At 50.9% G+C, this 24,805-nt stretch overlaps 4 protein-coding genes across 5 annotated transcripts in view; 2 read left to right on the plus strand and 2 right to left on the minus strand.

Moving 5' to 3' along the window:
- Nucleotides 1-6,321, minus strand: part of LOC117589326 (zinc transporter foi) — a 28,397-nt gene extending 22,076 nt beyond the window's left edge. Inside the window, exon 1 of the mRNA XM_034281173.1 lies at nt 6,296-6,321. The gene's annotated coding sequence lies outside the window, so the exon portion shown is untranslated. The remainder of the gene's footprint in view (nt 1-6,295) is intronic.
- On the minus strand, nt 6-2,951 carry LOC117589327 (pseudouridylate synthase 7 homolog). Its single transcript, XM_034281175.1, has 5 exons — nt 2,766-2,951; nt 2,513-2,703; nt 2,104-2,448; nt 1,944-2,046; nt 6-1,879 (listed from the first exon to the last, which is right to left on the minus strand). Exons 1-5 carry the CDS (start codon nt 2,879-2,881, stop codon nt 478-480), a joined length of 2,157 nt encoding a protein of 718 aa, XP_034137066.1. The 5' UTR covers nt 2,882-2,951; the 3' UTR covers nt 6-477.
- LOC117589330 (zinc finger CCCH domain-containing protein 3) lies at nt 3,036-5,329 on the plus strand. Its single transcript, XM_034281178.1, has 4 exons — nt 3,036-3,813; nt 3,878-4,447; nt 4,549-4,744; nt 4,801-5,329. Exons 1-4 carry the CDS (start codon nt 3,167-3,169, stop codon nt 5,182-5,184), a joined length of 1,797 nt encoding a protein of 598 aa, XP_034137069.1. The 5' UTR covers nt 3,036-3,166; the 3' UTR covers nt 5,185-5,329.
- Nucleotides 5,675-24,029, plus strand: LOC117589321 (tetratricopeptide repeat protein 28). 2 transcript variants are annotated; one of them, XM_034281139.1, is made up of 7 exons: nt 5,675-5,874; nt 6,844-7,008; nt 11,744-11,942; nt 16,249-19,486; nt 19,547-21,179; nt 21,241-22,007; nt 22,068-24,029. In XM_034281139.1, the coding sequence occupies exons 3-7, from the start codon at nt 11,793-11,795 to the stop codon at nt 23,825-23,827; spliced, it is 7,548 nt and encodes a 2,515-aa protein (XP_034137030.1). In that variant the 5' UTR covers nt 5,675-5,874; nt 6,844-7,008; nt 11,744-11,792; the 3' UTR covers nt 23,828-24,029. The 2 variants fall into 2 exon arrangements, with proteins under 2 accessions (XP_034137030.1, XP_034137031.1); XM_034281140.1 differs by having other exon boundaries at nt 5,675-5,804.
- The last annotated feature ends 776 nt before the right edge of the window (nt 24,030-24,805 follow it).

Raw genomic sequence — 24,805 nt, forward strand, 5'->3', positions numbered from 1 at the left:
ATTTTTTGTAATTTTAAATTGTAATATTTTGCATTAAAAGCATTTGTTTAAACTACACACTGAGACGTGCGACGGTTGTGCGACAGGGGGGGAAACACTGCGCCGCGTCCAAAGCTTTCGCTTTGCCTGAGAGCTTACGAATAAATGCAGCAAACGAACGAATGTCCTGGTCCTGCTTGTTTGTGAGTACAGGTAATGGTAGGTAAGGCACACCACCCATGTCGGAATGAGTGAAAGAGCACAAAGAGCGGGCCTTAACTTATGCTGAATATACCTTGTGCCTGGGCGCCAGAGAGAGCGTAGCACCAGGAGAGAGAGAGAGCGGAAACGAACTTACTTACCCCCTCTCTCACGTGCGCATTGTTATTGTTGTGGCTTGTGGTGGCTTTTGAAGTTACTTACATACAAATAACGGGAGCATCGGGCAACGCGCGTAAAATTGATTTCCCTGAGCATATTGATTTCTGTTTGCGTACCTTACAGCCCCGCCACCACCTCTGCTACCACCTCCTTCTCTGGCTCCACCACAGTCTCCTCCACAATGCGAGTTTCCGTTGGGGTTGCGGTGGGTTCCTCATCCTCCTTCTTAATCATTGCCTCCTGCTCCAGCTGCATTTGTGTGGCCGTTGAGGTGTCCTGCTTGAACAGCTCACGCAGCAACATGGTGGCATAGGCAGCCGTGGGCAACGAAAACTCCAGCACGAGTGCCAAGTACTTGGCCTCCTCCTCGGAGGGTTCAGGCGTGATGGGAATGCCCTTCATCAGCTCAAAGTCCGAGGCTATCAGGGTGTCTTCGGGCGTGTTGTAACGCCTGAAACTCCACTTCAAATCATTTGGCTGAATGATCATCTTGCGGTAGGCACCCGCCAAGGCGTACGTCTTCTCCTTGTGCTTCAGCAGCTCCGAGGAGAGGCCCACCTCGGCCATCATCTCCGCGTACCACGCACCGCACTCGTTGGCGGGATATGTGATGTCATGGCCGGGCAGGGGCAGGACCACATCGGAGAGCTTATACTTGCCGCTGGCAATGTCCTCCTCGCTCAGCGGTCGCACTTTGCGCTTGAACACCGATTCCTCTTCCAGGGAAATGGCATCGACATCCTCTTCGACGTCTGCGAGATCTTCGTCAGTCTCCTCCACAGCTTCAGTCTCTGCAGGCTCAACTGGGTTATCCTCCTCCATGGGCTCCGACTGCTCCACATACACCAAGTCGCCGGGGATTAGCTTTAGGCCGAACTCCTTGATTCTGCGCGAGGCAATGCGGTTGAAGATCAGGCTCTGATACGCATGCGGATACAGCATCAGCATGTTGCGCGGTATCTGCCGCAAGGCTGAGGAGTAGTCCGTCTCCCCAAATCTAGCCAGACCATCGAGTAGCTTCTTCTCGATGAACTTGTCGCCATAGAACTTGGCAGCCGCTGCCGCAGAGTCACGTTTCTCCCACCATTCCGCTCGTATGGCACGCATGAACTCGATGTCCGTGTCGCGGGGCTTTAGGATCAGCTCGCAGGCCAGCTTGTAGTCGCGTTTCAACAGCGCCACACCCACCTCATAGGTTGGGACACTGGCACTATTGCCAAACCGCTGCAGTCCGTAGTAGTTGATGAAGCCGCGCTCCTTGAGCGACTCCAGCGAAGCCTCGATATCCGCCTGCCTCTCCTTGGCAATGTGACGCAAGGCGATGCGGAAACGATTGCCCTGCAGATCACCCAGCCTAAGGGTCGTTGATCTAAAGTTAAAGTTGCCAAAGAAGACATTTCTGATGGCTCGTGCTGCCTTGATTATGCTCTCCGGCGAGCGGTGCTTAATAGAGAAATTTTGCGTGGTCTTGGCACGCTTGTCCTTGGTGCCACAGTAGTTGACCTGCGAGGGTCGCAAGCTATAAACAAATCAAGCAACAAAATTAGATATTTAATTATGGCGTAATCGCGTGGAGGACCTACTTGAGGCGCGAAGCTAGCGTGGAGGCCACCTCTCCGGTATCTATATTCGTTTTGTGCACCAGAAATGTGACATATTCGCCGGGAAAGTTCCATCGATTGTCGCCTGTTCAAATGGGAACTCTGATTAAGAAGTTTCTCGAGTAAATGACCTTTCACCTACCTCGTCCATGCTTTGGTTTCATTATGCGTATGGTTTTCTTTTCCTCCACTGGCGGAACTAGGGGTTCCTCCTTCCCTTTCACCTGTTGCTCCTCCTGCGGTTTCTCCTTAGCCTGTGGCTGTCCCATTGTGGTGGATACGAGCTTGCCCGTGTACAGTTGCTTCACCAGTTGATGAATTTTCGTGCGCTTATCCTTGTCCAGGCTGCTCACATCGATTTCTACCTTCTGCTCAGTCTTTGGATCAAATTTGGCCTCTGCCAAGCTGGCAATATCCTTCCAGACTTCTGGGCCAATCACCTCCTCCAGCTCTTTGCGCCACTCCACCAACTTCTCAGGGTCCACAACTGCAAGTGGAATAAACAGAGGAATTTATAAGAATATAACCAATGGCACTGCTAATATACACACCCTCCACGGCTGCCTTGGGCACGGTCGAATCATTCAACTCCAGCACGTGTCCCTCGGTGTCAATTTCGTTGACATGGAAGTCGGAGAAGCGTGACTTCAAAATGCCCGTAAATCCGGGAGCATCTGCATTTGTGAACTCTGTGATGCCCACCTGGTTCTCGAGCAGTGTGGATTTTTGCTGCGGCGCTGATCTGAAAACACATCGAAGTCGAAGCCGGTTACATGGGGACCGCAAATCCATTAATTTTCCCACCTGTTGCGTGGGCCTCCATTATGCTGCGGACGGTCCTTCTTCTGGCCACGCCAATTGCTCTTATTATAAGGCCTAGACTGATGGTTTCTGCGTCCCCTGCCCCGTTCTTTGCCCATTTTAAAGTTAGTTGAATTTCTATCAGAATTTTCAAAGCAGCCACCACACACGTTGTCCACCAGGTTGACTATCGATGTGCCAAAACATATGACTTCAAAGTATCGAATAGAACGGACATCGATGTGCTTCCACAGTGTGAGTGTGTAGTCGTTCGAGTGTCATCACTAGGCAACGAAAATACGTAACAAAGGCATGCATACATTTGTGACATTTGTTTAAATTTGGTTTGTCATAAGGATTAACAGAGACTACAACAAAGGAAGGACTGAAAATCGATTAGCAAAATGTTGCCCCACCTGAGCACCGAGGAAATCCTGCCGCCCGCAACGCGAAAAGTGTATATTAATCCAAATTTTCAGATGGCTCTGCAAGGCCGAATTGCTCATCCGTTTCAGCCCCTGCAACAGCAGCAACAGTCTCAGCCGCCTGCCATCCATATAAACCCGCACTTTCTGCAGCGCCAGCAGGCCATGTACGAGGAGTATCGCCGTCAGGAGCGTATCCAAGAAATGCAGCAACTGGTCTCCACTCCGTTCTACCAAGAAAGGGTGGTGGCCGCTGCCAAGGTGACGACACATATTCCAGCCAGCACAACGCAGGCAAAGATCATAAGTAAGGCGAGTACTTGCCTGGTGCGAAAGGCCAACGTTAAGGCTGCCCCGCTGCGTGTTCCCTCGCCCGTTGTGGTTGTGCCCCAGCCGCCTCTGGTTAGCATATCCAAACGGAAAATCGTGCGCCAGCCAGCTGTAAAGTCAACGATTACGCCCACTTCAACGCCTCCACCGCCTGCAAAGCGCACGAAATACAAGCTGGTGCGCACCATCTCCCTTACATTTACGCCGCTGGTCAAGAAGCGACGCACCTTGGGCGAATTTGTGGGCCAATACGCGCTGCAGCGTACCAACGAGACGGAGACAGCCAAAAAGCCGAGGTTTGAGTCAATGTTTAGTCTACTCTGCACCAGTTTAAATTCCAATCCATTTCTCATCTAAAAGCTCCAAGCCGCAGGTGGTTAAGGCCAGCGTTAACAAGTCCCTGAGCATGGTCAGCATACATGGAGTGATGTACAAGAAGATATCAAAGAATAAGCTCACCAAACTGGATGCCCGTACCGGAGCTGTGGCCAAATCCACGACAAACAGAACCCTCAAGCGAACTGTGTCTGGCCGGACGTTGCTTGTCAGCGGCAACAAGTTCATCATTGATCCCTCGGGCTGCCGTCTAACGAGAGTGCCAGCTGCAAACGTGGCAGCAACGTCGTCAGCCGCTGCTTCTGGTGCAAGCCAACTGCCCGGCAATAGGACCACTCTACGCCGCATCGATATCGGTGGCCTGACCTACGTGGCCTCGGCCAAGACCAAGAACGTGTTCATACGCACCACGAATCATGTGTCGCGCGCTCACTTGATCACCGCCAGGCAACGCAGTCTGACGCTGCTCAACAAGTCGCTGGTGAAGACAAATGTGCCGTGTGCCATTTACCAGAAGCTCGGTAAATGCGCGGCGCACAGCCGCGGAAAGTGCCGAAAATTGCACGACAAGCGACAGGTCACCATCTGTCCAAGGTTGGTGCCACAGCCGTGCGAGGAGCGACTCTTCGATGGTGTTCCCCGCGGTGGCTGTCAGCGGTAACTTTCCTTGCTTAACTTTGCTTTACCAATTGCAGCTTTCTGCGCGGCGAATGCACCAAAACCGACTGCCTGCTCTCGCACAATGTGACGCTGGAGAAGATGCCCGTCTGCCGCTACTATCTGCGAGGCGTTTGTGTGCGTGAGGACTGCCCCTATCTGCACAAGAAGCTCAGCCGCAACACCGAGATCTGCATTGATTTTGTGCGTGGCTACTGCCCGCTTGCTGCCGAGGTAGGTTTCCTTGATTCAATGGCCCATCATCCTATTAACGCCTTTGCCTCTTCAAGTGCAACAAGCGTCACGAGTTTGCCTGTCCCGAGCTGGAGCGCAAGGGCACCTGCGAGCTGGCCAAGTGCCGCTTCTGCAAGCAAACCTCAAAGCGGCTGATAAAACCCAAGCCCAGGAGGAACAGAAAATCTGTCAGCATTCAGGAGACTCCACAGGCTGCTGCTAGCCCAGTCCCAGCCATGGAGCAGCCCAGTAGTTCTCGGTACTTTAGGTGCGACGACGAACAGCCGAGCCAGGACGAGACCCTTGCCCTTGAGCAGCCACCAAATGGAGATACCGAAGAAGAGCTGCCTGTGGAGGAGGATGCGGGACCAGTTAGCTTCCGACGACGACCAAAGTTAGGGGCACTGCCTGCCTTCATACCGCTAGGCAATGAGGAATGATAAGTGTGATGCATGCATGTGACGATTCTTGGATCCAACGTTTCAGGTACAAATCAATTTGGATAAGTATGGTTCTATAGCTTATTTTAGGTCCTCATTTTTAAATTTACTCAATTTAATTATTACGAAATAAAGATATATATTTTATTCAAATAATTGAAGGTAGTTTTTATTTTATTGAATTCCGCGGAGAGGTTATAGGAGAACTGCTCCCCTTTCACGAAACAATAGAATTTCGATACAAACCAATAAAAATAAGTATTTACCATACGTCAAATTGATCCTTCAAACGGATTAAATTATTGTTTCAGTGTTAAAAGTCTTTGCAAGCTAGTAATATCAAATAGAACATCAAAATCTAGGAAAATAATTTAAGATTCACGGTATATTTACAGTATATTTTGAAAATGCAAGGGTCTACTCCGGTATATTTCCGAGGGTCTCTTGGTATTTCTATCGCTAATTCCGCGGTCACACTGCTTAACAAAAACTCCGGTACCGAAAGGTTGTGCGCACGCGTAGCTCCCAACGAAGTGAAGTGATTAAACGCGTTATTCGGTTTCCAAAAACAACTTACAGTCCAGTAGTGTCTGCTGCTGCAATTTCGGCAAATTCGCAAAGTGAGTTTGGGAAAAAGAAACGCGAAACAAAAGCTGAGAAATTTCGGCAACGGCCTTTGAACTGCGCAAGGTAGCTTTTCGGAATTTATGCACTGTTTCTGTGTTGCTCCCTTTCTTCTGTGGTCTGTAATTGAGGCCATGTATTTTTCCCCATTTTCGCCAAACAACATGGACTTCGATTTCAATGGCCGAGACATACTGACTTGTTGTAGCTGTCGTAATTTTCCCCCAAAACGTTCTCGCTTTGGTGCATTCCACAGTAAATGCTACACTAATAACAAAAGCAACAACATGAAGTTGTAGAAAACAAGGAACCCAACAGCAACAACAACATCGAAAAAGCAAAGGAAGGCAATCCAAAGATTGGCCGCTTCCAGCAAAAAAAGATGAAAAAAAGTTGCTTGACTTGTTTGACCCGTGCATGTGTACGTGTGTGCGTGCATGTTTGTGGTTTCGTCTCAGGTGTGTGAGTGCGACTCTGTCCGTGCCTGCTTCTTCTTCTGCTTCATCTGTTGCTTCTTGTTGTTGGTCGGCAGCAGCAGCAGCCCGTATTCTACATAAATTCCCAAACAGAATGACACATAAAAGCCATCAAAATGAATTCTTAATATATGCAAAGAACAACAAAAGCAAATGTAAAACAACATAACGGCCTGCATAACTTTAATAAATTTATGTAACGCAAAGAAAAACTGCAAATGGATTACGGCAACAAATATTTTCGTGCGTTAACGTGTGTGTGTGATTGAGTGTGAAAGAGAGTGAAAAAATTGCAAAGTGAGGGCCGCATTCGTGTCTTCGTTGTAGGAAAACGGAATTACAATTAATAGGGATCGGATTGGTTTAGTGACGTGTAAAGTGCATAAATTCAAATATACAGTAAATACATATCCATCTATCCCCAAAGGAAGAAGAGAAACAGCATCTTGTCTAAGTTCTTGCGCTCTTTCGTTCTCCCTCGCGCTCTTCACTCTCGTTGGCACTCATTTTCATTACGCATATTTTCACCAATTAAATTTATTTAAAACTAATTCTTTAGTCTGTGATAATAAAAAACGAGAAACAAGAAGAGCAGAAAGAGAAAAGTAGCCAGCAAAATCAACGGAAAAAGTAGAAAATCCGAGAACCAACAGCAACAAGAGGAGAGAGAAAGAGAGAAGAGAGAAGGTGAACTTTCCAGTCTGCAGGCGGCATTCCATCCATGGTGAGTAGTTGTAGTTGTTGTAGTAGGTAAGTTGGGTGAAGTGAGCCCAAAAAAGTTCCCAAAACCAAAAGTCTTGACCAAAAATGCTTAAGCAAGTAATTTATGTGACAAGGGGAAAATTAAAAATTAAAATCCCAAGGGGCTTCTCTTACCCCCCGCTGCTCGTGCTGTCTCTGCCGGTCAATAAAAATAATTATATTAGATTTGATTTTCATTTAATAATTTACATAATTTGACCCTAAATGGGTTCCCACACCACACTGCGGTGGGTCGTCGCTAGCTCGCTCGCTCTCCATAGAACGGTAACGGCTAACGGTGGTTGCTGCAGCATGGCTGCCACTTTCTAGAGCTCCTTTTGGCCCGACTCGGACTTGGACTCGGAGTCGGAGTCGGTCTCGCTGCGCTTTTAGTCTAATGATGTCAATTACATCGTGCCACTCGCAGCAGCAGCATTTGCGGACAACAAATGCATGCCACGCTTATAAGGCAGCAACAATGCGGCCTGCCACAACAGCAGCGCAGCAGCGGCAGCAACAACAACAAGTGCCTGTGACTCCAACTCTGGCTTCATTAAAATTGCTTTTCGTTTTGTCTACATCCATGTCCATGTCTCTCGCTCTCCTTCGCTCGCCTAACCGTTCGTTCGTTCGTTCGTTCGTTCGTTCGCCTTGTTTCCTTTTTCCATTCCATGCTGTTTTCATGTTCGTAGCTACTGGGAAATGGTTTTATGTTTTTCCCAACCAACCAGCAGCAGCAGCAGCAAACAATTTTAATGAGATTTCACGAAATTGTACAAGCAGCCAGTTAAGGCCATGAAAAACCAAAAACCAACAAAAACTCGAAACACCTCATATAAATCGCAACACATTTTGGATTTGTGTGATTAATTTTGTTGCCGATTTGTTAGTTAACAAGTTGCCAAAGTGTAGGGGGGAGGGCAGAAAGAAAAAATGAAGGAAAACCTTGGCAAAAATCCACACAGCAGCAGCCGCAGTTGGTCTAAGGAAAGCGTAGACGGAAGGAAGTATTTTAAAGCAATAAAATGGCCAAGTTTTGGGTGCAATAAATGGTCTCTATTTCTTCATTGATTTCCCCATGAACTTTCCTAATTTTTATAGACACAATAAAGCTTATTTTCCGTGTCATAGCTGAGCACTTAAGCACCCTTTGTCATTGCAACTGCTTGCTACCCACTGGAATGAGCTTCACGGCTTACACTTTAATAAACATCAAATTTATGACTCAATTTTTGTACTGAGACCTCGCTCCAAAAATGTATTTTTTCGGCCCAAGAGGAAAGACACCAACCAAATCGGTACCAAAATCGCTGTTGTCACGCCCACGTCGTTGCATGGCCAGGGGTTATGGTGGTAGAAATAAAGGCAGAACGAAGTTGAGTGGCTTGGAGTAAGGGTTAGGACTGGGGCTGGGGATGCGGCCACTCTTTACGCCCAATTTGTCACACATTTCAACAGGTTACGAGATGGTGAGAGGGAAAGGGAGATGTAGAAGTAGAGGCGGAGGCGCATTATCAAAACCCGAACGAAGAAGACGTTGACGATGACGAGGAACGAGGTCTCTGGATGGGATACCCACATACTGAGGTCTCTGGGTAGAGGGTCTGTGGCTGGGTAGGCGTTTGTGGTGTGTGGAATTTTCGGGCATACCTGGCGGGCCTTATAAAGCGTGAGGAATTTCTTGTGCTCTCCCCCCTCTCCACCCCATGCACTGTGTACCTGGCACTGTGGCTCTTTGGCTTTGGCTCTGTGGCCTGTTGTCCTTTCTAAGTGAAAAATTATGCAAAAGTGTTTCATTTTAATAGCGGAAATCATTTATAGAAGTTGTAATAAAGAACCAGCGTGTACACCTCGTCCCTGGGCTGGGTCCCCCTGGGATATTCATGTTTTCATTTATTTTTTTCTGCTTTTTTTTGGTTGATGTTGCATGTCCTACCTCCTTCTTTGTGCTGTGGCCCTGGGCTGGGTTTTGTGCTCGTTAAACGACCGCCAACGTAGAGCGAATGCAACAATGTTGCAACACTTTGTTATTGTGACAGTGGAGCAGTCCAGAGTGTCGGGTGGTATGGAATGGGATGGGGCCACATGGGGCACTGTGGCCATGCAAAAGGAGTCAGTCTAACTACATATAAAGGCAAAACTTCAGTTAACGCTAATGACCTGACAAAAGGAATTCCAAGTGGTTCATGTTCATGTTTTGGCTTGCTTGTTGTCGTCGCTGTAGTTGTTGTTTTTTCCACAAACCACACAGACACAGAATTAAACTGCAAAAGTTCATTAGTTGCAATAAGAGAGAAGAATCGATGCAAGGAAAAAAGCACCCATGGAAAGTATTTGGAAATTCTTTTCCATGGAAACATAAAAGACTTAAGACGCAAACTTTCAAATCCAAAAAGATGAACACCATGTAAAAGGGAAAGAGTCTTTAAGCTAATGTCGTATCCTACCATTAACGCAATATGACTTAATTTCTGAGAAAACTCCAAAGTCACACAAAAGACTTGGAACACGAACCTGCAAAAAGTACACAAAAAAGTACGCATAATCTTTGATGTTATTTGATACAACTAAACATATAAACTACTTCCTCATATGACTTCATTTTATAGCAAAAAACCGTGCAAAAGTACCAATGGATTAGAAACAAAAAACTTAATAAAATGGGGGAAGAGGCAGCAGCTCATCTTGTGGCTGCTGTCACTGAAGCGGCTGCTGTCTCTCACTGGCAGACATAAAAAGAGCTGCCATAAAAACGGCGGCGTGCAAGTACAATTATAAAATCATCAAGGCATCTAAATTAGCTCATTTGGATCCATGAAACCTGGCCTCATAATCGTTAAAAGCCAAACGGCAGCAGCAGCAACCAACGCAGAAACTAATAACACGAGAAAATTGTGCAAAAATTGCAAAAGAAAGAAAGCAAACATAACCAATAAAAGTAATAAAAGCAAACTTTTAAAAATGCCGCCACACAGGCGGCCAGGCAATTGATAAGCGTTTTATGACAGCGATCCAGAAAGAGAGGGAGAAGATGGAGAGCAAAAGAGTCAGCGAGCCAGGTGGAATGCATTACGGTTTATGCATTTTTTTTAATGTTCATTGATTTGAAAATTGCCCAGTATTGAGTGCATCGAAACGGATCATAAACAGAAGTGATCATAAATGCCGACAACAAATTCCATTTGGAATGTTCAAGGCACGCTGCTGCTGCGTCCAATGTTGCTTCCACTTAATAAAAGTGTAAAATCGATCCAATTCCAATCGGCAGGCAGTGAGTGCAAAACGGTTTTACGATGAAATACAGCAATGGCTGTAGAATCCAAAAAAAAAAACAGTTAAATATGTTATGGGCCAGAATATCAGTTTATTTAATGTTTTTTGGTTACCTCGTTAGAATTCCAAGCGCCTAAAAAACATTTCACCCGAATTGGGAGTAGAGGAGGTGAGATCTTATGTAGATGAATTTATGTAGATTTGGGTTTCTTATCTTTTATTGTATTGGCTCTCTCATTAGCATTCCATAGCCGTTCTGTTCGAAAGTGCATTACCCGTGAGTCAGTGGCACCAATGGAACTTTAGAAGACTCATTCAACCATTTGAGGAGAGAGTCCAAGGAGCAATGAATCGCTTGCGGTTAACCCGTCTGTCACTCAAGTATTTTGCCATTGCGCGGCATAACATTTCAATTAAGGCCTCCAGCTAACGTACATATGGCTTCTAGACACAGCCAAGAACCCGAGGAAACCTATTAAAAGACTCACACACACGAATGCCATACAAAGTCCATTTCTATGAAGGAATAAAAGAAACTGCAACTGCATTTGGTTTGGGGGGTCGGCCTCTCAGATGCTACCAATTTCCGCTTTATGCTGAGATTTAATTGATTTGGTAAGCTTTTTAATTACGATTTGCAGGTTGCTGCCTTGGTTAATGTTTTTTGATGCGAACTTTCTCTAAGAAGAGTTTTGCAGCTACCGCAAACTCAATTAACTGATAACAAGACCATCTGGGCGGGAGTTCGGGGCGTGGCTGGTGCCGTCCCAAGCCCCGACGATGGCGTTGATAGCCAGGCGCCGCTGGCAAGTGAATGGTGCAATCAGAATCTGTTCGCGCATAAAAGCAAAATTCCCACTGAGCTCAGGCCACTGTGCGAAAAGTGCTACGCGCTGACAGGGCAGAGTGGGGAGAGGCGCGACGAGACGTCTGCGGGCTCAACAAATTTATGGCCACATTCAATTGTCAAGTTTATGTGACTGCGACTGAGGATCGGGCCAATATTTGCATAAGAGGCGTCGTTGTCGGCGTTCGTCCCTTCACTGAAAAAAACAAAACCGAAACCAAAATAAATTCATAACATCAGAGTTCTTTATCATAGAATAGAAACTGCTTTCGGGTGTGTTTAGAATTCCTTAATTCCGGATTAAGCCTGAGAGTTTTATTATTTTGGAATACTCGGATTATTTTTAGTAAGTTTTAGTTATATATCAGATATGGAATGCCCTGCTTCTGTCGTGTTTTTTTTCTCAGTGTTGTTTTTCCCTAGAATTCGTTTGGCATTTGAAAGCCCTCATTGTCAGTCTTCTCCTTCTCTTTGGCTGGGAGCTTTTGTTTTTGCTTTTACATACCCGCCATCATTCTCTTGTCCACCTCACTCTTCCTCTCTGCCTGTCTATACATAAACCTAATCTTCTCTGTTCTCTTCTTTTCTTTTGTTGCAGAACGAAGGCGCTCTTTTGATGGTATGATTCTTCTTCTTGTGGCATACAAATGACGAATTATGAGAATCTTATAAATTTGCCATTAAATTTTAATGCAAATAATAATCATGCCAATAGCAATAACAGTGAGAACAATGCCAAAATTACAGTCGCTGGCGAGCAGCTTTTAAATAAGATGTCGCATCGGGATTTCTCCGAGGTAAGTGCCAAAATGGAGTACATATCAAAATAGGCATCATTATGTGGTCATTATGTGGTATTAAGTAGCAGCTGGAAAGTGTACACCCTGCACATAGCATAGGTATACCTTTCTCTCTCTGTCATTGGACACGCACAAACATGTTTGGCCATGTACAAATTTCCAGTTTGCAGTTCAAACGCCATGACAATTATTTATGGCCTTCAAATCAATGTACATACGTATGGATGTGTAAAACTTAATCAAGCATTACGCCGCTCTCCAAATTTAACCTCAAGAAGCTGAAAAAGATGAAAAAGAAAAGAAATCCCATAAAAACAGGAAAGAAAAAACAATCAGGCAACAATCAAAACGATGGCAAAATGATTTCAATGCTGATTAACTCAACAGCGGCAGAACTACAAAAGGGTTTAGCCACGAAAAAACAACAACAACAACAACGAGCAGCCAAAATTAAACAAAAGCTGTGCAAAGCAGAGCAGAAAAAGGCAGGGAGTAAATAACACAAGAATAAACTGTAGATACCCTTTCAGATTGGATGCTGTATGAGGCATAAAGAGTTGACCAAATATTAACAATTTTATTTTTCATTAATTTAAAATTTGGAATTTAGCTCCAAAAACTGTGTAAATATGTACATATATTTTAGCCGATTTAATTCGTAATTGTACTTTTTGTAAGGGTATAAAGAATGCCAAAACGCAAAACATTTTTTTGATTTGCACTAACCCCAAGTCCGGTCTTAGTCCCAATCTCAGTGCTGACCCTGACTCTGGCTCTAGATTCTGGCCCTTTCATCATATTCCGCGCTGTCATGTCAGAGACAAAAACAAAACCCAGCAACAAGAACAAGAGGCAGAGGCAGAGGAAGAGCAGACGACAACGTCAACGATGTTGGATAAGTTTCAGGCTCATGTCTCAAAGACAGATCCCATCCCCGGCACATCCCTATCCTCCTCTTCTGGCAGTCTCCTCCCTGACTGAATGACTGTCTTGACTGGCACTGGCTGCTGTCCATGTCTGCATGTCCGCATTTCGAGTGGAGTGGAGGGTCACTTTGGCAGCTAGACGGACGATAGGAAATGTTTAAACACAAACTGGAAGCATAGGGAAGGCAGAAGCGTAGCAGAGGGGGTAACTTCATTTGATTAAAGCTCATGTGTAAGGGATTAACGAAGATTACTTTTGCTATGCAGGGTAAAGAGAAGCGGTTTAAAAGGGGAAAAAGTGGCCTAAATATGCGTCTTAATTTGATGCATCTTTTAAAGGGATTAGTGACCCCCCCGTGGCCTACGCTCATGCACGCAAAGGCTCAAATCGTAATTAGAAGAGCAGCGGATATGTGAAAAATCGTTCTCTTTCGAAAGAGTTTACTCATAATCAAGGTCACCTTGCTCCCATTTACCTGCGCTCATATTCCAACGGGAATTCACCGCTTACCTATGCACAAAGAGAGAGAGAGAGAGAGAGAGAGAGAGTGGTGGTCAGCCTGAGAGGAAGAGCCCGCAGCTAATTATTTTATTACGCGTTAAATTGCAACAAAATTCTCAAGTTGAGCGCAAAACATGCCAATGTGCGCCACAAGCAATCGTGAAATTGTTCGCATTCCAATGCGGCGGACTTTATCGATGGTCCGGGCTCCAGTCCCCAGTCCCAGTCCCCAGTGTCCAGCCTCGGGCCACACTCTCGCACAAACAGGCACACAGAGAGACAAAACACAGAGGGGAGATGAGATGGTCTCTTCCATTTGGTTCCAGGCAACAACCACTCGAAGCGAAGCGAACCCAACTGCTGCCCGAATGCATCTATGGGTGCCACTTTTTTTGTGGCGTTCTTTTCTTTTACTTATTTTTTGTTGTTGCTCTTGCCTGTTGGGCGGACAACTGCCAACCGACAAACAGCGACCAGTTCTCGAATCGCAGGTTTTTCTCTTACATTCCTGAATACCTCTTTGGACTCACTTCCCAATCCGCCATTCCGCCTCTCTCTCTCTCTCTCACTCGATGTTTCTCGCTCTGGCTGCCCGAATCCTCTTTTTCTCCCTTTCTCATTGCATAAAATTCTTGTCCGTCTTTGACTATTTTCTAAACTGCTGTTGGATGCTGCTGCGGCTGCGGCTGCCACTGCTGCCGTTGATGCTGATTCCAATTTAGCTGGAATTGTTGAAGCGAGATAGCAAGCGTATCATTTTACATGACTTCTCTATGTGCCATTTGGGCGCCAATTCCTAAATTGACATACAGCATGGCGCGAGGAACGAAAAAGCGAAGCGAAAGGGCAGTCGAGATAAAGAAGCAAATGATGTTTAAGCCGAAGCTGCAGATGCACTTTCTGGATAAGGATTATTTATAAATAGATCGGGATTAACCTTCAATTTTTTCGCTTCTTCTGTCTGGGAAAGTTTTAAGGAACATAAAAACAAACATTACACATCAAAATTATAATACTCCCATTTATAGGGCATCAAAACGGATTCATTTTGTTAGCTTAACTCCCCGTGGAATTCCAAAGAATAGAAAGGAAACTTTGATATTTGGGAAAGCTTTCACAGCCGCCACTGCACTAGAAACAGTAAACTGCGGATTAACAGAGAGAGCTAAGGAAAGAGAAGGAAAGAGAGAGAGAGAGAGAGAGAGAGATCAGACATATCCAGACAGTCGGAACGGATTCCCACAGTTTGAAGGGAGTTGATCCCCCTCAAAACTTATCCGCTTGCTGCCTTGGCTGATGCGCAGTTTGTGTACCTTTCATTCTTGGATTTGGCCTGCCTGCCTGCCTACCTGCTATTAATATTATTATTATTTTAGACGGTAATTGATAACATCTGCTTATACTCTAGAGAATGCAGTGGCGGTGGCGGCGCTCCCTTCCGCCGTTTTCGAGGGCATGTTCTGTGCGTGTTTGTTTGACTTTGACTTTGAGTTTGACCAGCACAATCTGCTCCGCGAGATCTCTGCACAGCCGCCTAGCACCGCCAACGCAGGGGAATCTTCTACAAGGAGTTCTTTTGGGGTTCCTCTTGTGGCAACGCCCTCTCCATTTTTGTTGAAGCTTATCGCCGGAGCTCAAGTCTTGGCTGCATAAAACGAAAATTGCGTTCTGCATCTGTCAGATGATACTTTGTTGTTGGCTGATTTATACGGCTGGCCAGAAGGCCAATCTAAGCACGTTATCCGTAACTCACGCCCCACCAGGCACAGGCGATGAACCGGGGCATGGGGCAGCCACATCGACACTTGTCGGTGCACGTTTTCTAGGAAGCCACAGCGGGACCTGGAGCTGGCCATGGCCTCGTCTCTAATGCATTTGCATACTCATTGCATTTAATTGCTTCAAAAAATATGTAAAAAATTCTTAGCTCGTTGTCACGGTCGCTCGTCTTGTCTTGGCCGTGGCCGTGGCCGTGACCACAGCCACATTGGTGGCTTATGCCAAAAAAGGCCTCAACTCTAGCACTCCGACACTTTTTCCTTTGCTTCTGATTCGACTGCCAGCCACTGGCATTGCCTCTACCTCCACTCGGGCCAACTGCTGCTGCCAGTCGTGGCTCAGTTCTTGGGCCACGAATTCGTGGAATTGCTTCCGCATTTGATGAGCGACGGCGGCGGGTGGCAGGCAGCGGCGAACAGGATCTCGGGAGCTGGGAGCAAACAGCAGTTGGCCGGGAAACGTGACTCGGTGGCCGCATACCTGAGCAGCAACAGTGCAAGAGGGCAACGCCAAGAGCTGGAGATGGAGCTGGGACTGATGCGGAGGCCGAGGCCGAGGCCGAGGCTGGTGCGTCGGCATTTAACATAATTACAACCCAGTGACGAACGCACAGTGGGGCAGGGCACGAGTATAGTGCAGCAGATACTTGTGCGGAAAACTTGAGTATTTGAGATTAATTTTTAACTTTTAGTTTTAATTTTTGTTCTTAATGAAATATGAATTATTTTTTTCATGTTTTTTGTTTGCTTTTAATAAGCACTTGTATCCATATTTTGTTTTGTTTTTGTTTTTTAATTTATGTATTTTTTAAATTTTCTAAATTTCTCATTTGACTCTCGAAAATGCCACTTTTGACCCACTGTGGCAGCTTTGCAATGACTGGAGCAGATGTGTGCAATCATCCTCAAGACTCTCGAGTCTCTGCCCCCCCTCCCCTATGTACAGTTGTGTTTATTGCTCTACTTAGAGGCAGTCGCAGTTGCGGTCGCGGCAGGGAATGCTCATGCCAGCAATTTGGCCATAATCAATGCTAACTCTCTGATCCCTTCACTCATCCTTAACTCATCCTTTCTCCCTCTCTCTTCCTCTCCCACAGAACGAACCGGAATGCAATCCGGAGCTGCCGGCCGCTAATCGCGCCCTCTTCCTGGAGAAGGTTCGCCAATCGAATGCCGCCTGCCAGAATGGGGACTTTGCCACCGCGGTGCTGCTCTACACGGATGCCCTGCAGCTGGACCCGGGCAATCACATCCTCTACAGCAATCGTTCGGCGGCGCTGCTCAAGCAGGGACAATTTGCGGCCGCCCTGCAGGATGCCACACAGGCACGTGAGCTGTGCCCCCAGTGGCCGAAGGCGTACTTCCGTCAGGGCGTGGCGCTGCAGTGCTTGGGCCGCTACGGCGAGGCTCTGGCATCCTTTGCCTCGGGTCTGGCCCAGGAGCCAAAGAACAAGCAGTTGATGGGCGGCCTGGTGGAGGCTTCGCTGAAGAGTCCCCTGCGCACGGCCTTGGATCCGACGCTGCAGCAACTGCGAACGATGCAGCTGCAGGAGTCGCCGTTTGTGGTCAGCTCGGTGGTAGGGCAGGAGCTGCTGCAGGCGGCGCAGTACCAGGCAGCGGTGGCTGTGCTCGAGGCGGCTCTGCGCATCGGCAGCTGCTCGCTCAAGCTGCGCGGATCCGTGTTCAGCGCCCTCAGCTCTGCCCACTGGGCATTGAATCAGCTGGACCAGGCCATTGGCTACATGCAGCAGGATCTGGCTGTGGCCAAGTCCCTGGGCGACACAGCGGGCGAGTGTCGAGCGCATGGCAATCTCGGTTCGGCCTACTTCAGCCAGGGAGCCTACAAGGAGGCGCTCACCGCGCATCGCTACCAGCTGGTGCTCGCCATGAAGTGCAAGGACACGCAGGCAGCGGCCTCGGCGCTCACATCGCTGGGACACGTGTACACGGCCAGCGGGGACTTCCCCAATGCCCTGGCCTCCCACAAGCAGTGCGTGCAGCTGTTCAAGCAGCTCGGCGATCGTCTCCAGGAGGCACGAGAGATCGGCAACGTGGGCGCCGTCTATCTGGCGCTCAGCGAGTGCGAGGCGGCGCTCGACTGTCACACGCAGCACCTGCGGCTGGCCCGCAAGCTGCACGACCAGGTGGAGGAGGCGCGCGCCTATTCGAATCTCGGCTCTGCGCACCATCAGCGGCGTCAGTTCACGCAGGCTGCCGCCTGCCACGAGCAGGTGCTGCGAATTGCCCAGTCGCTGGGCGATCGCTCCATGGAGGCGGCCGCCTATGCGGGCTTGGGGCATGCGGCGCGCTGTGCCGGCGATGCCAACGCCTCGAAGCGCTGGCACGAGCGGCAGCTAGCCATGGCCCTGGCCGCCCGGGATAAGCTGGGCGAGGGCAGAGCCTGCTCGAATCTGGGCATTGTCTATCAGCTGCTGGGCTCCCACGATGCGGCGCTGAAGCTGCACCAGGCACACCTCGGCATTGCCCGCTCGCTGGGCGATCGCACGGGCATGGGCAGAGCCTACGGGAACATGGCGCGCATGGCCCACATGGCTGGGTCCTACGAGGCGGCCGTGAAGTACCACAAGCAGGAGCTGGCCATCAATCAGGCGGTGCACGATCGCAGCGCAGAGGCGGCGACGCATGGGAATCTGGCTGTGGCCTACCAGGCCCTAGGCGCCCATGATGCGGCGCTCACCCACTACCGCGCACACCTGTCCACCGCGAGATCCCTGAAGGACACGGCTGGGGAGGCGTGTGCGCTGTTGAATCTCGGCAACTGCCTCAGTGGGCGGCAGGAGTACGAGGAGGCTGTGCCCCACTACGAGAGTTATCTGATGCTCGCCCAGGAGCTGGGCGATGTGGCGGCCGAGGGCAAGGCCTGCCATCTGCTGGGCTACGCACACTTCTCGCTGGGCAACTATCGGGCGGCGGTGCGCTACTACGATCAGGATTTGGCACTCGCCAAGGACGCGCAGCATCGACCGAACATGGGCAGAGCTTACTGCAATCTGGGACTGGCCCATCTCGCTCTTGGACACACTGCCGCTGCGTTGGAGTGCCAGCAATTGTTTCTGGCTGTGGCGCATGCCACCAACCAGCTGCCGGCGAAGTTTCGCGCTTTGGGCAACATCGGGGACATTCTCATACGCACGGGTTCACACGAGGAGGCCATCAAGCTGTACCAGCGGCAACTGGCGCTGGCTCGTGCCGCGGGCGATCGTTCCATGGAGGCGGCAGCTTGCGGTGCACTCGGACTGGCGCATCGCCTGATGCGACGCTGGGACAAGGCGCTCGGGCATCACACACAGGAGCTGACACTGCGCCAGGAGTTGTGCGACCTGGCGGGTGAGTGTCGCGCCCATGGCCACCTTGGTGCGGTCCACATGGCCCTCTGCAGCTGGACAAATGCCGTCAAGTGCTACCAGGAGCAGCTGGAGCGTGCGCAGGAGCAGCGGGATGCGGCAGTGGAGGCGCAGGCGCACGGCAATCTCGGCATTGCGCGCCTCAACATGGCCCACTATGAGGCGGCCATAGGGTGCCTGGAGGCGCAATTGGGCACCCTGGAGCGTGTCTCCCTGCCATCCACTCAGTCGGATCGGGCGCGTGCTTTGGGCCATCTCGGGGATTGCTATGCGGCGCTCGGGGACTACGAGGAGGCGCTCAAGTGCCATGAGCGACAACTGCAGCTGGCGCTGGGACTGGCCAGCCATCGGGATCAGGAGCGTGCCTACCGGGGGCTGGGACAGGCCCGTCGCTCCCTGGGACAACTGCCGGCGGCCTTGGTGTGCCTGGAGAAGCGTCTGGTGGTGGCCCACGAGCTGCACAGTGCGGAGATCAAGGCGCTGGCCTACGGCGATCTGGGGCATGTCCATGCTGCTCTCGGCAATCACTCGCAGGCCCTGAACTGCCTCGAGCATCAGCGGGAACTGGCCCAAGGGCTGCAGGATCGCGCCCTCGAATCGGATGCCATGTGCGCCCTCGGCCAGGTGCAGCAGCGAATGGGTCAGCACTCGGAGGCGTTGGAGCTGCATCGACAGGATCTGCAGATATGCACGGAGCTGGCGGCGCCCTCGCTCCAAGCGCGAGCTCTCGGCAATCTCGGGGCCGTGCACGAGTCCCTCGGCCAGCAGGCGGAGGCTTTGAAGTGCTACGATCGGCAGTTGGAGCTCAGCGCGGATCGTCTGGGCAAGGCCACAGCCTGCCTGGCACTTGGACGTGTTCACCATCAGCTGGAGCAGCACTCACAGGCTGTGGATTATCTGCGACAAGGCTTGACGAGCGCCCAATCCATTGGGAAGTCCGAGGAGGAGGCCAAGATAAGACATCAATTGGGTGAGTGCTTCAATCCTTTGGCCATTCATCAATGATTCATTCTTGATTCTCTCCCCCCAGGTCTTGCACTTCGCTCCTCTGGCGATGCCGAGGGCGCTCGCTTGCAACTGGAGACTGCCGCCCAGCTACTGGAGGCTGTGCGCCACGAGCAACGCAGTCCGGAGACGCGTTTGTCCCTCTACGATCTGCAGACGAGTTGCTACCATTTGCTGCAGCAGCTGCTGGTCGCGCTCCAGCGCAACGAGGAGGCTCTAGTGGCCGCTGAGCGTTGCAAGGCACGCGGCGGCGCCGATGCTGTGGGCAGTGAGTCCAACAAGTCGCCGCTGGCGGACAGTGAGGCAATCCAGGAGACGGTGAATCGAGGCCGTATGCCCGTGCTGTACTACAGTCTGGCCGGGGAGCAGCTGTTTGCGTGGCTGCTGCACCCACAGACGGGCATTGTGCGCTTCCACTCCGCCCGCATCGATGCCCAAACGCTGCAGCTGCCGCTGTCACTCAGCGAGGAGGAGGAGGAGGAGCTGGAACTGGAGGACGACGAGGAGTGCCGAGAGCAGCCGCAGGGCGATGGTCTGCTCGAGCGTTATGTGAACATGGTGCGGGATAATCTCGGCGTGAACTCACAGAGTCTGCTGCACGAGGGCGACGGCAGCGGCTGGCGTGCCAGCACAGAGCAACTGCTGGAGGATCTGCCTGGAGCAGGCGCTGGCGGAGGCGGCTTCCTGCGCATGGTCAGCCGCAATCAGTTGCTCAACTCATCGAACTACTCCCTCAGCTCGCTGTTCTCGCTGGGCTCCGTTGGCGGCTCGGTGGCCAGCCTGCAGGGCTCCACGCGCTCCGTGGGCAGCCGCAGTTCGCGTCGGGCGCCGCCTGTGCCCGCCTGGCGGGGACCCTCCTGCCTGCACACGCTCTACAATCTGCTGCTGGCTCCCTTCGACGATCTGCTGCCCTCCGCCAATCTCTCGCGTCAGGGCAGGCGTGAGCTAATCCTCGTGCTGGACAGCTCCCTCTACCTAGTGCCCTTTGCCATCCTGCGGGCTGCTGGCGAGGATGGGGAATATCTGTCGGAGCGCTGCGCCATACTCACGGCTCCCTCGCTGCAGGCGCTGCGCCGTCGTCCCAAGGTGCGACGGGATCGTGCTCGTCCGCCCAAGGCTTTGGTGGTGGGTGGTCCACGTGTGCCCGGCAGTCTGGCCGAACGCTGGGGCTGGGCAGGCGCCGAGTCGCCGGCGGCACTGCAAGAGGCCGCCATGGTGGCAGACATGCTGCAGGCCACCGCTCTGGCTGGCTCCAATGCCACCAAGGAGTCTGTCCTCGCCGAGCTGCCCTCCGCCGAGTGCATTCACTTTGCAGCGAATCTCAGCTGGCAGCTGGGCGCCGTGGTGCTTAGTCCCGGCGATGTGGTCACCTCGGAGCAGCAGCAGCAAAAGGAGCCGCACGAGCCACAACTTTCGGACTTTACCTTGGCCGCTGGGGAGCTGCGACAGCTGCGGCTCAGCGCACGTTTGGTGGTGCTCAGCTCTTATCACTCGGTGGAGCCCATCACGGGCGCAGGCGTGGCGAATCTAGCTGGCGGCTGGCTGATGGCAGGAGCGGGAGCCGTGCTCATATCGCTGTGGCCGGTGCCGGAAACGGCTGCTAAGATTCTCCTGCGTGCCTTCTACTCCGCGTTGTTGCAGGGCGCCAGAGCTGCGCGGTAAGTTGTGCCACAGATTTGTACTCACAGTATCACTGAATCTCCTGTCTCTCCTTTGCAGCGCTTTGGCGGAGGCTATGCAAACGGTGCAGCACACAAAACACTTTGCACATCCGGCGAATTGGGCGGGTTTCCTGCTCGTAGGCAGCAATGTGCGTCTGTCCAACAAAGTAGCACTGGGCCATGCCCTGTGTGAGCTTTTACGCACTCCCGAACGTTGTCGCGATGCCCTGCGGGTGTGCCTGCATCTAGTGGAGAAGAGTTTGCAGCGCATTCATCGCGGGCAGAAGAACGCCATGTACACCACGCAGCAGAGCATTGAGAACAAGGCGGGTCCCGTGGCCGGCTGGAAGGATCTGCTGATGGCTGTTGGTTTTCGCTTTGAGCCCGCTGCCAATGGCATACCCTCGAGCGTGTTCTTCCCCCAAGCAGATCCCGAGGAGCGTCTCTCCCAGTGTTCGGCCAGTCTGCAGGCATTACTGGCCCTAACCCCCGCCACGCTCCAAGCGCTGGCCAAGTTGGTGCACGTGAATAGTGCGGAGCATGCGGATGACATCATAGCCGTCATTCGGAATATTCTGGCGCAGTTTCCGCCTGCCTCCAGTGTCGGGGCAGCTGTTGGGGGCAAGCAGGAGCAGGAGCCCGCCTGCTGCATTGAGATGCCGCTGAGTGTGCGCCTGTGGCGCGTCGCGGGCTGCCATGAGCTGCTCGCCTCCGTGGGCTTTGATCTGACCGAGGTGGGTGCGGATCAGGTGATACTCCGCACGGGCAAGCAGGCCAATCGTCGGCACTGCCAGTTTGTGCTTCAGGCATTGTTGGCGTTGTTTGGTGAGTTTTTGGCAGAGGTTTTACCAGCCCAAACCACTCATGAATCTCTTTTTTGTACAGACACTCGCGAGGCACCCAAAACCCTAGGCATGGACATGGATTCAGCGCAAAGCAGCAGCTGCGAATCGCTGGCCGAGACCGAAATGGATGCCATCGGCACACCCGTGCAGCCCACAGCCAGCAGCACGCCTTCGGTGAGCGCGGGCAAGGCGCCGCTGCCATTGCATCCACGCAGCGCCTTCATCTCGTATGTGCGGCGACGCGGCGAGCCCGATGGCGGACGCACCGAGGTCACAGTGGGCGCAGGAGGAGCAGCAGTAGGTGGCTTGGATTCCAGCCTGGCCAACACCACCGACAGCGAGCATTCGCTGTCCGATGGCTATGCCACACAACCCGGCCTTGGGCTGGCCAATCCGCGTCTCGGCTATGCCAGCATGCGTGCACCCGTCCGGGTCTCCCGGCCAGGAGGTGGCGGAGAGAGCGACGCCGCCTTTACACCCAGTCCACCGGTGACAGATCCCAGCTTGACGCTGGCTCTGGCCCATCAGACACGCATCCGGAGTCTCTACTCGCAGCCCACAACTGCAGCGGCGGCGACTGCAGCAGCAGTCGGCAGCGTCAGCAGCAGGCGGCCGGATAGCTCCAGCTCGGCCAGCAGCACCACAGACTGGGAGGGTTCCGGGCACGCGACAGTGCTGCGACGTGGTGGCGGTGTTGCAATGCCACAGCAGCAGCCACCTTTGCCCCCGCCACGGCCGCCAGCCTATCACAATTTGGGCGTGGGCCTTGGGGGACGCAGCAAGCCCAAAATCAAGCTGGGCAGTGCCCAGAGCTCACTGGCGGCGCGTGTCAACAAGGAGCATGCCCTGTTCATGGATCGGCTGAGTGTGCGAACTGAGCTGAGTGCGCCGGCAGGCAATGGCATGGCAGCGGCAGCGGGAACTGCTGCCAGTCGGAAACCCCTGGCCCTGCCTGAGGAGGAGGAGGTCTCCAGTGTGGTGTTCAATGCGGCGAGTCTTTACTTCTCCCAAACGGACACCGAACTGCTGCTGAGCGAACCCAAGCCGGACGAGAGTCCCACGGTGGCCAAGACGAGCTCCAAGTGCCTGCAGGAGAGCATGTTGCGGCACATGAATCGAGAGCTAACGCCCAGCATCTCGGAGCTGTATCATGAGCGTAATCTGGGCCTGGGACTGGCACCCCCACTCTCCAAGCTGCTGCTCAGCCCCAACTATGAGGAGCAGGAGAGCAACGGTATGGGCGAGGGCTGTCCACAGTCCTCTGCCGGCTTGAAGACCCTCGTGGAGGCGGTCAACGAACTGGAGCTGAGTGGCAGCTCTTCGGGTGCCACCATGCCCACTGTGGTGGGTGGAGGTGGCGGCAACGAGGTGGAGGGCACATCCAATGCCATTACCACAGGGGATCGTGCCACTTGTCCCATTTGCGGTGAGCATGCGGATGTCATTTGTCGCTGCAAGGCTGCCACCATACAGAAGAAGAGCAGCCTCAAGCCTTGGCTGAGCAATGTCCCAGCCAGCAGCATGGTCCAGGCCAGTGAGCTAACTACAGCGGACATTCTGGAGCGACGTCTAGAGATTCACACAAGCAATGCGGGTGCACCCTTTGCCGCAGAGCTGTGCCGTCGCGACGAGGGTGATGGCCGCTCGGTGGCAGACTCCCAGTGCAGCAGCAACTACAAGCGAGTGCTGGCCAGCGCCTCGAGCGGTGCCCTGGGTCTAGTGGACATCAGCAATGGCATTTCAGCGGAACCACAAAGCGCTCCCTCGGCGGCCACCTGCTCCGCAGCCCGACTCGTCTAAAGCAGCCAGAATTGATTTATTATTATTTACGGAATGCATTTTATGGATATATATTTTGTCTCTATAACCAAGCCACTGATTAAAACGTACTCAATTATTTAAGCAATTGTGAATTAAGGTCATCCATAGGCTAAGCAACTGTATAGCAACTAGCATTAAGTCATTTAGCACAAATATAAAATATATTATATAATGAAACGAATTTATTTACGCATTACAAAAGTCTTATCTTCCACCAAAGCGGATAAGGCCTTAGTGTGTCCGTCACAGAAAAGTGTCACAAAAAACAAGTTAAATGGAATTGAACATTAAAACTACAGCAAATGGAGTTTGTTTGAAGGACGACAGTCACTTGAAGCCTCTAATTTATACGGGCAATGGCAATGCCCAAGCCGGACATGAAATTTATTCTCCACTAAATCGGATAAGGTCTCATTACTAATCTTAAATTCAGAGTCTCAAATGCAATTTTTCTACCCCATTCAAACAGCTCTGTCAACTGTCTTTAAATAATTCTTGTATTTATTATGCCTTATTTTTGTTTCGTACTTTCCCTTTTCTTATGTGCCTACTTCCATAAACTCTGTATTAAAAATTATGGCTGCGTTTCGTATTTAAACTCTCTCCCAAATAATATTTCAATGAAGCTTTCGCAAACGTATTTAAGGGATTGCGGGCCGGCGCTCTGCAAGGTAACATTAAACATTATTAAGTGAAAATATGTTCTCTCGCATTTTTGTAACTAATGTAACTAATTTTATTTTGTTTACTTAGTTTTTACAGGTTTCAATAATTTATTTTTTGTGTGTTTGTTTTCTTGTTTTTTTTTTTGTTTATCATCAAGTTGTAAATGGATTTTTATGCCTTATAATTTGTATATATATATTTATAGCATATGCAAATATATAGCTGCATTTGGGTTTGTGTGTGTGTGTGTGGGAGGGAGGGAGAGGGCAGGGGAGGGTTTTTGTTGTATAT

The sequence above is a fragment of the Drosophila guanche genome, unplaced genomic scaffold (genome assembly GCF_900245975.1).
Source record: "Drosophila guanche unplaced genomic scaffold, DGUA_6, whole genome shotgun sequence".
Taxonomy (NCBI): domain Eukaryota; kingdom Metazoa; phylum Arthropoda; class Insecta; order Diptera; family Drosophilidae; genus Drosophila; species Drosophila guanche.

What these genes read in the sequence shown, in the direction of transcription:
- LOC117589321 (XM_034281139.1), top strand. Translation starts at nt 11,793, where the DNA reads ATGACGAATTATGAGAATCTTATAAATTTGCCATTAAATTTTAATGCA. An exon ending in CGCATCGGGATTTCTCCGAG is followed by an intron (nt 11,943 to 16,248) that starts GTAAGTGCCAAA and finishes CCTCTCCCACAG; the next exon opens with AACGAACCGGAATGCAATCC. An exon ending in GGCATTGTTGGCGTTGTTTG is followed by an intron (nt 22,008 to 22,067) that starts GTGAGTTTTTGG and finishes TTTTTTGTACAG; the next exon opens with ACACTCGCGAGGCACCCAAA.
- LOC117589327 (XM_034281175.1), bottom strand. Translation starts at nt 2,881, where the DNA reads ATGGGCAAAGAACGGGGCAGGGGACGCAGAAACCATCAGTCTAGGCCT. An exon ending in AATGGAGGCCCACGCAACAG is followed by an intron (nt 2,704 to 2,765) that starts GTGGGAAAATTA and finishes ATGTGTTTTCAG; the next exon opens with ATCAGCGCCGCAGCAAAAAT. An exon ending in ACGCTAGCTTCGCGCCTCAA is followed by an intron (nt 1,880 to 1,943) that starts GTAGGTCCTCCA and finishes ATTTGTTTATAG; the next exon opens with CTTGCGACCCTCGCAGGTCA.
- LOC117589330 (XM_034281178.1), top strand. Translation starts at nt 3,167, where the DNA reads ATGTTGCCCCACCTGAGCACCGAGGAAATCCTGCCGCCCGCAACGCGA. An exon ending in GAGACAGCCAAAAAGCCGAG is followed by an intron (nt 3,814 to 3,877) that starts GTTTGAGTCAAT and finishes CTCATCTAAAAG; the next exon opens with CTCCAAGCCGCAGGTGGTTA. An exon ending in ACTGCCCGCTTGCTGCCGAG is followed by an intron (nt 4,745 to 4,800) that starts GTAGGTTTCCTT and finishes TGCCTCTTCAAG; the next exon opens with TGCAACAAGCGTCACGAGTT.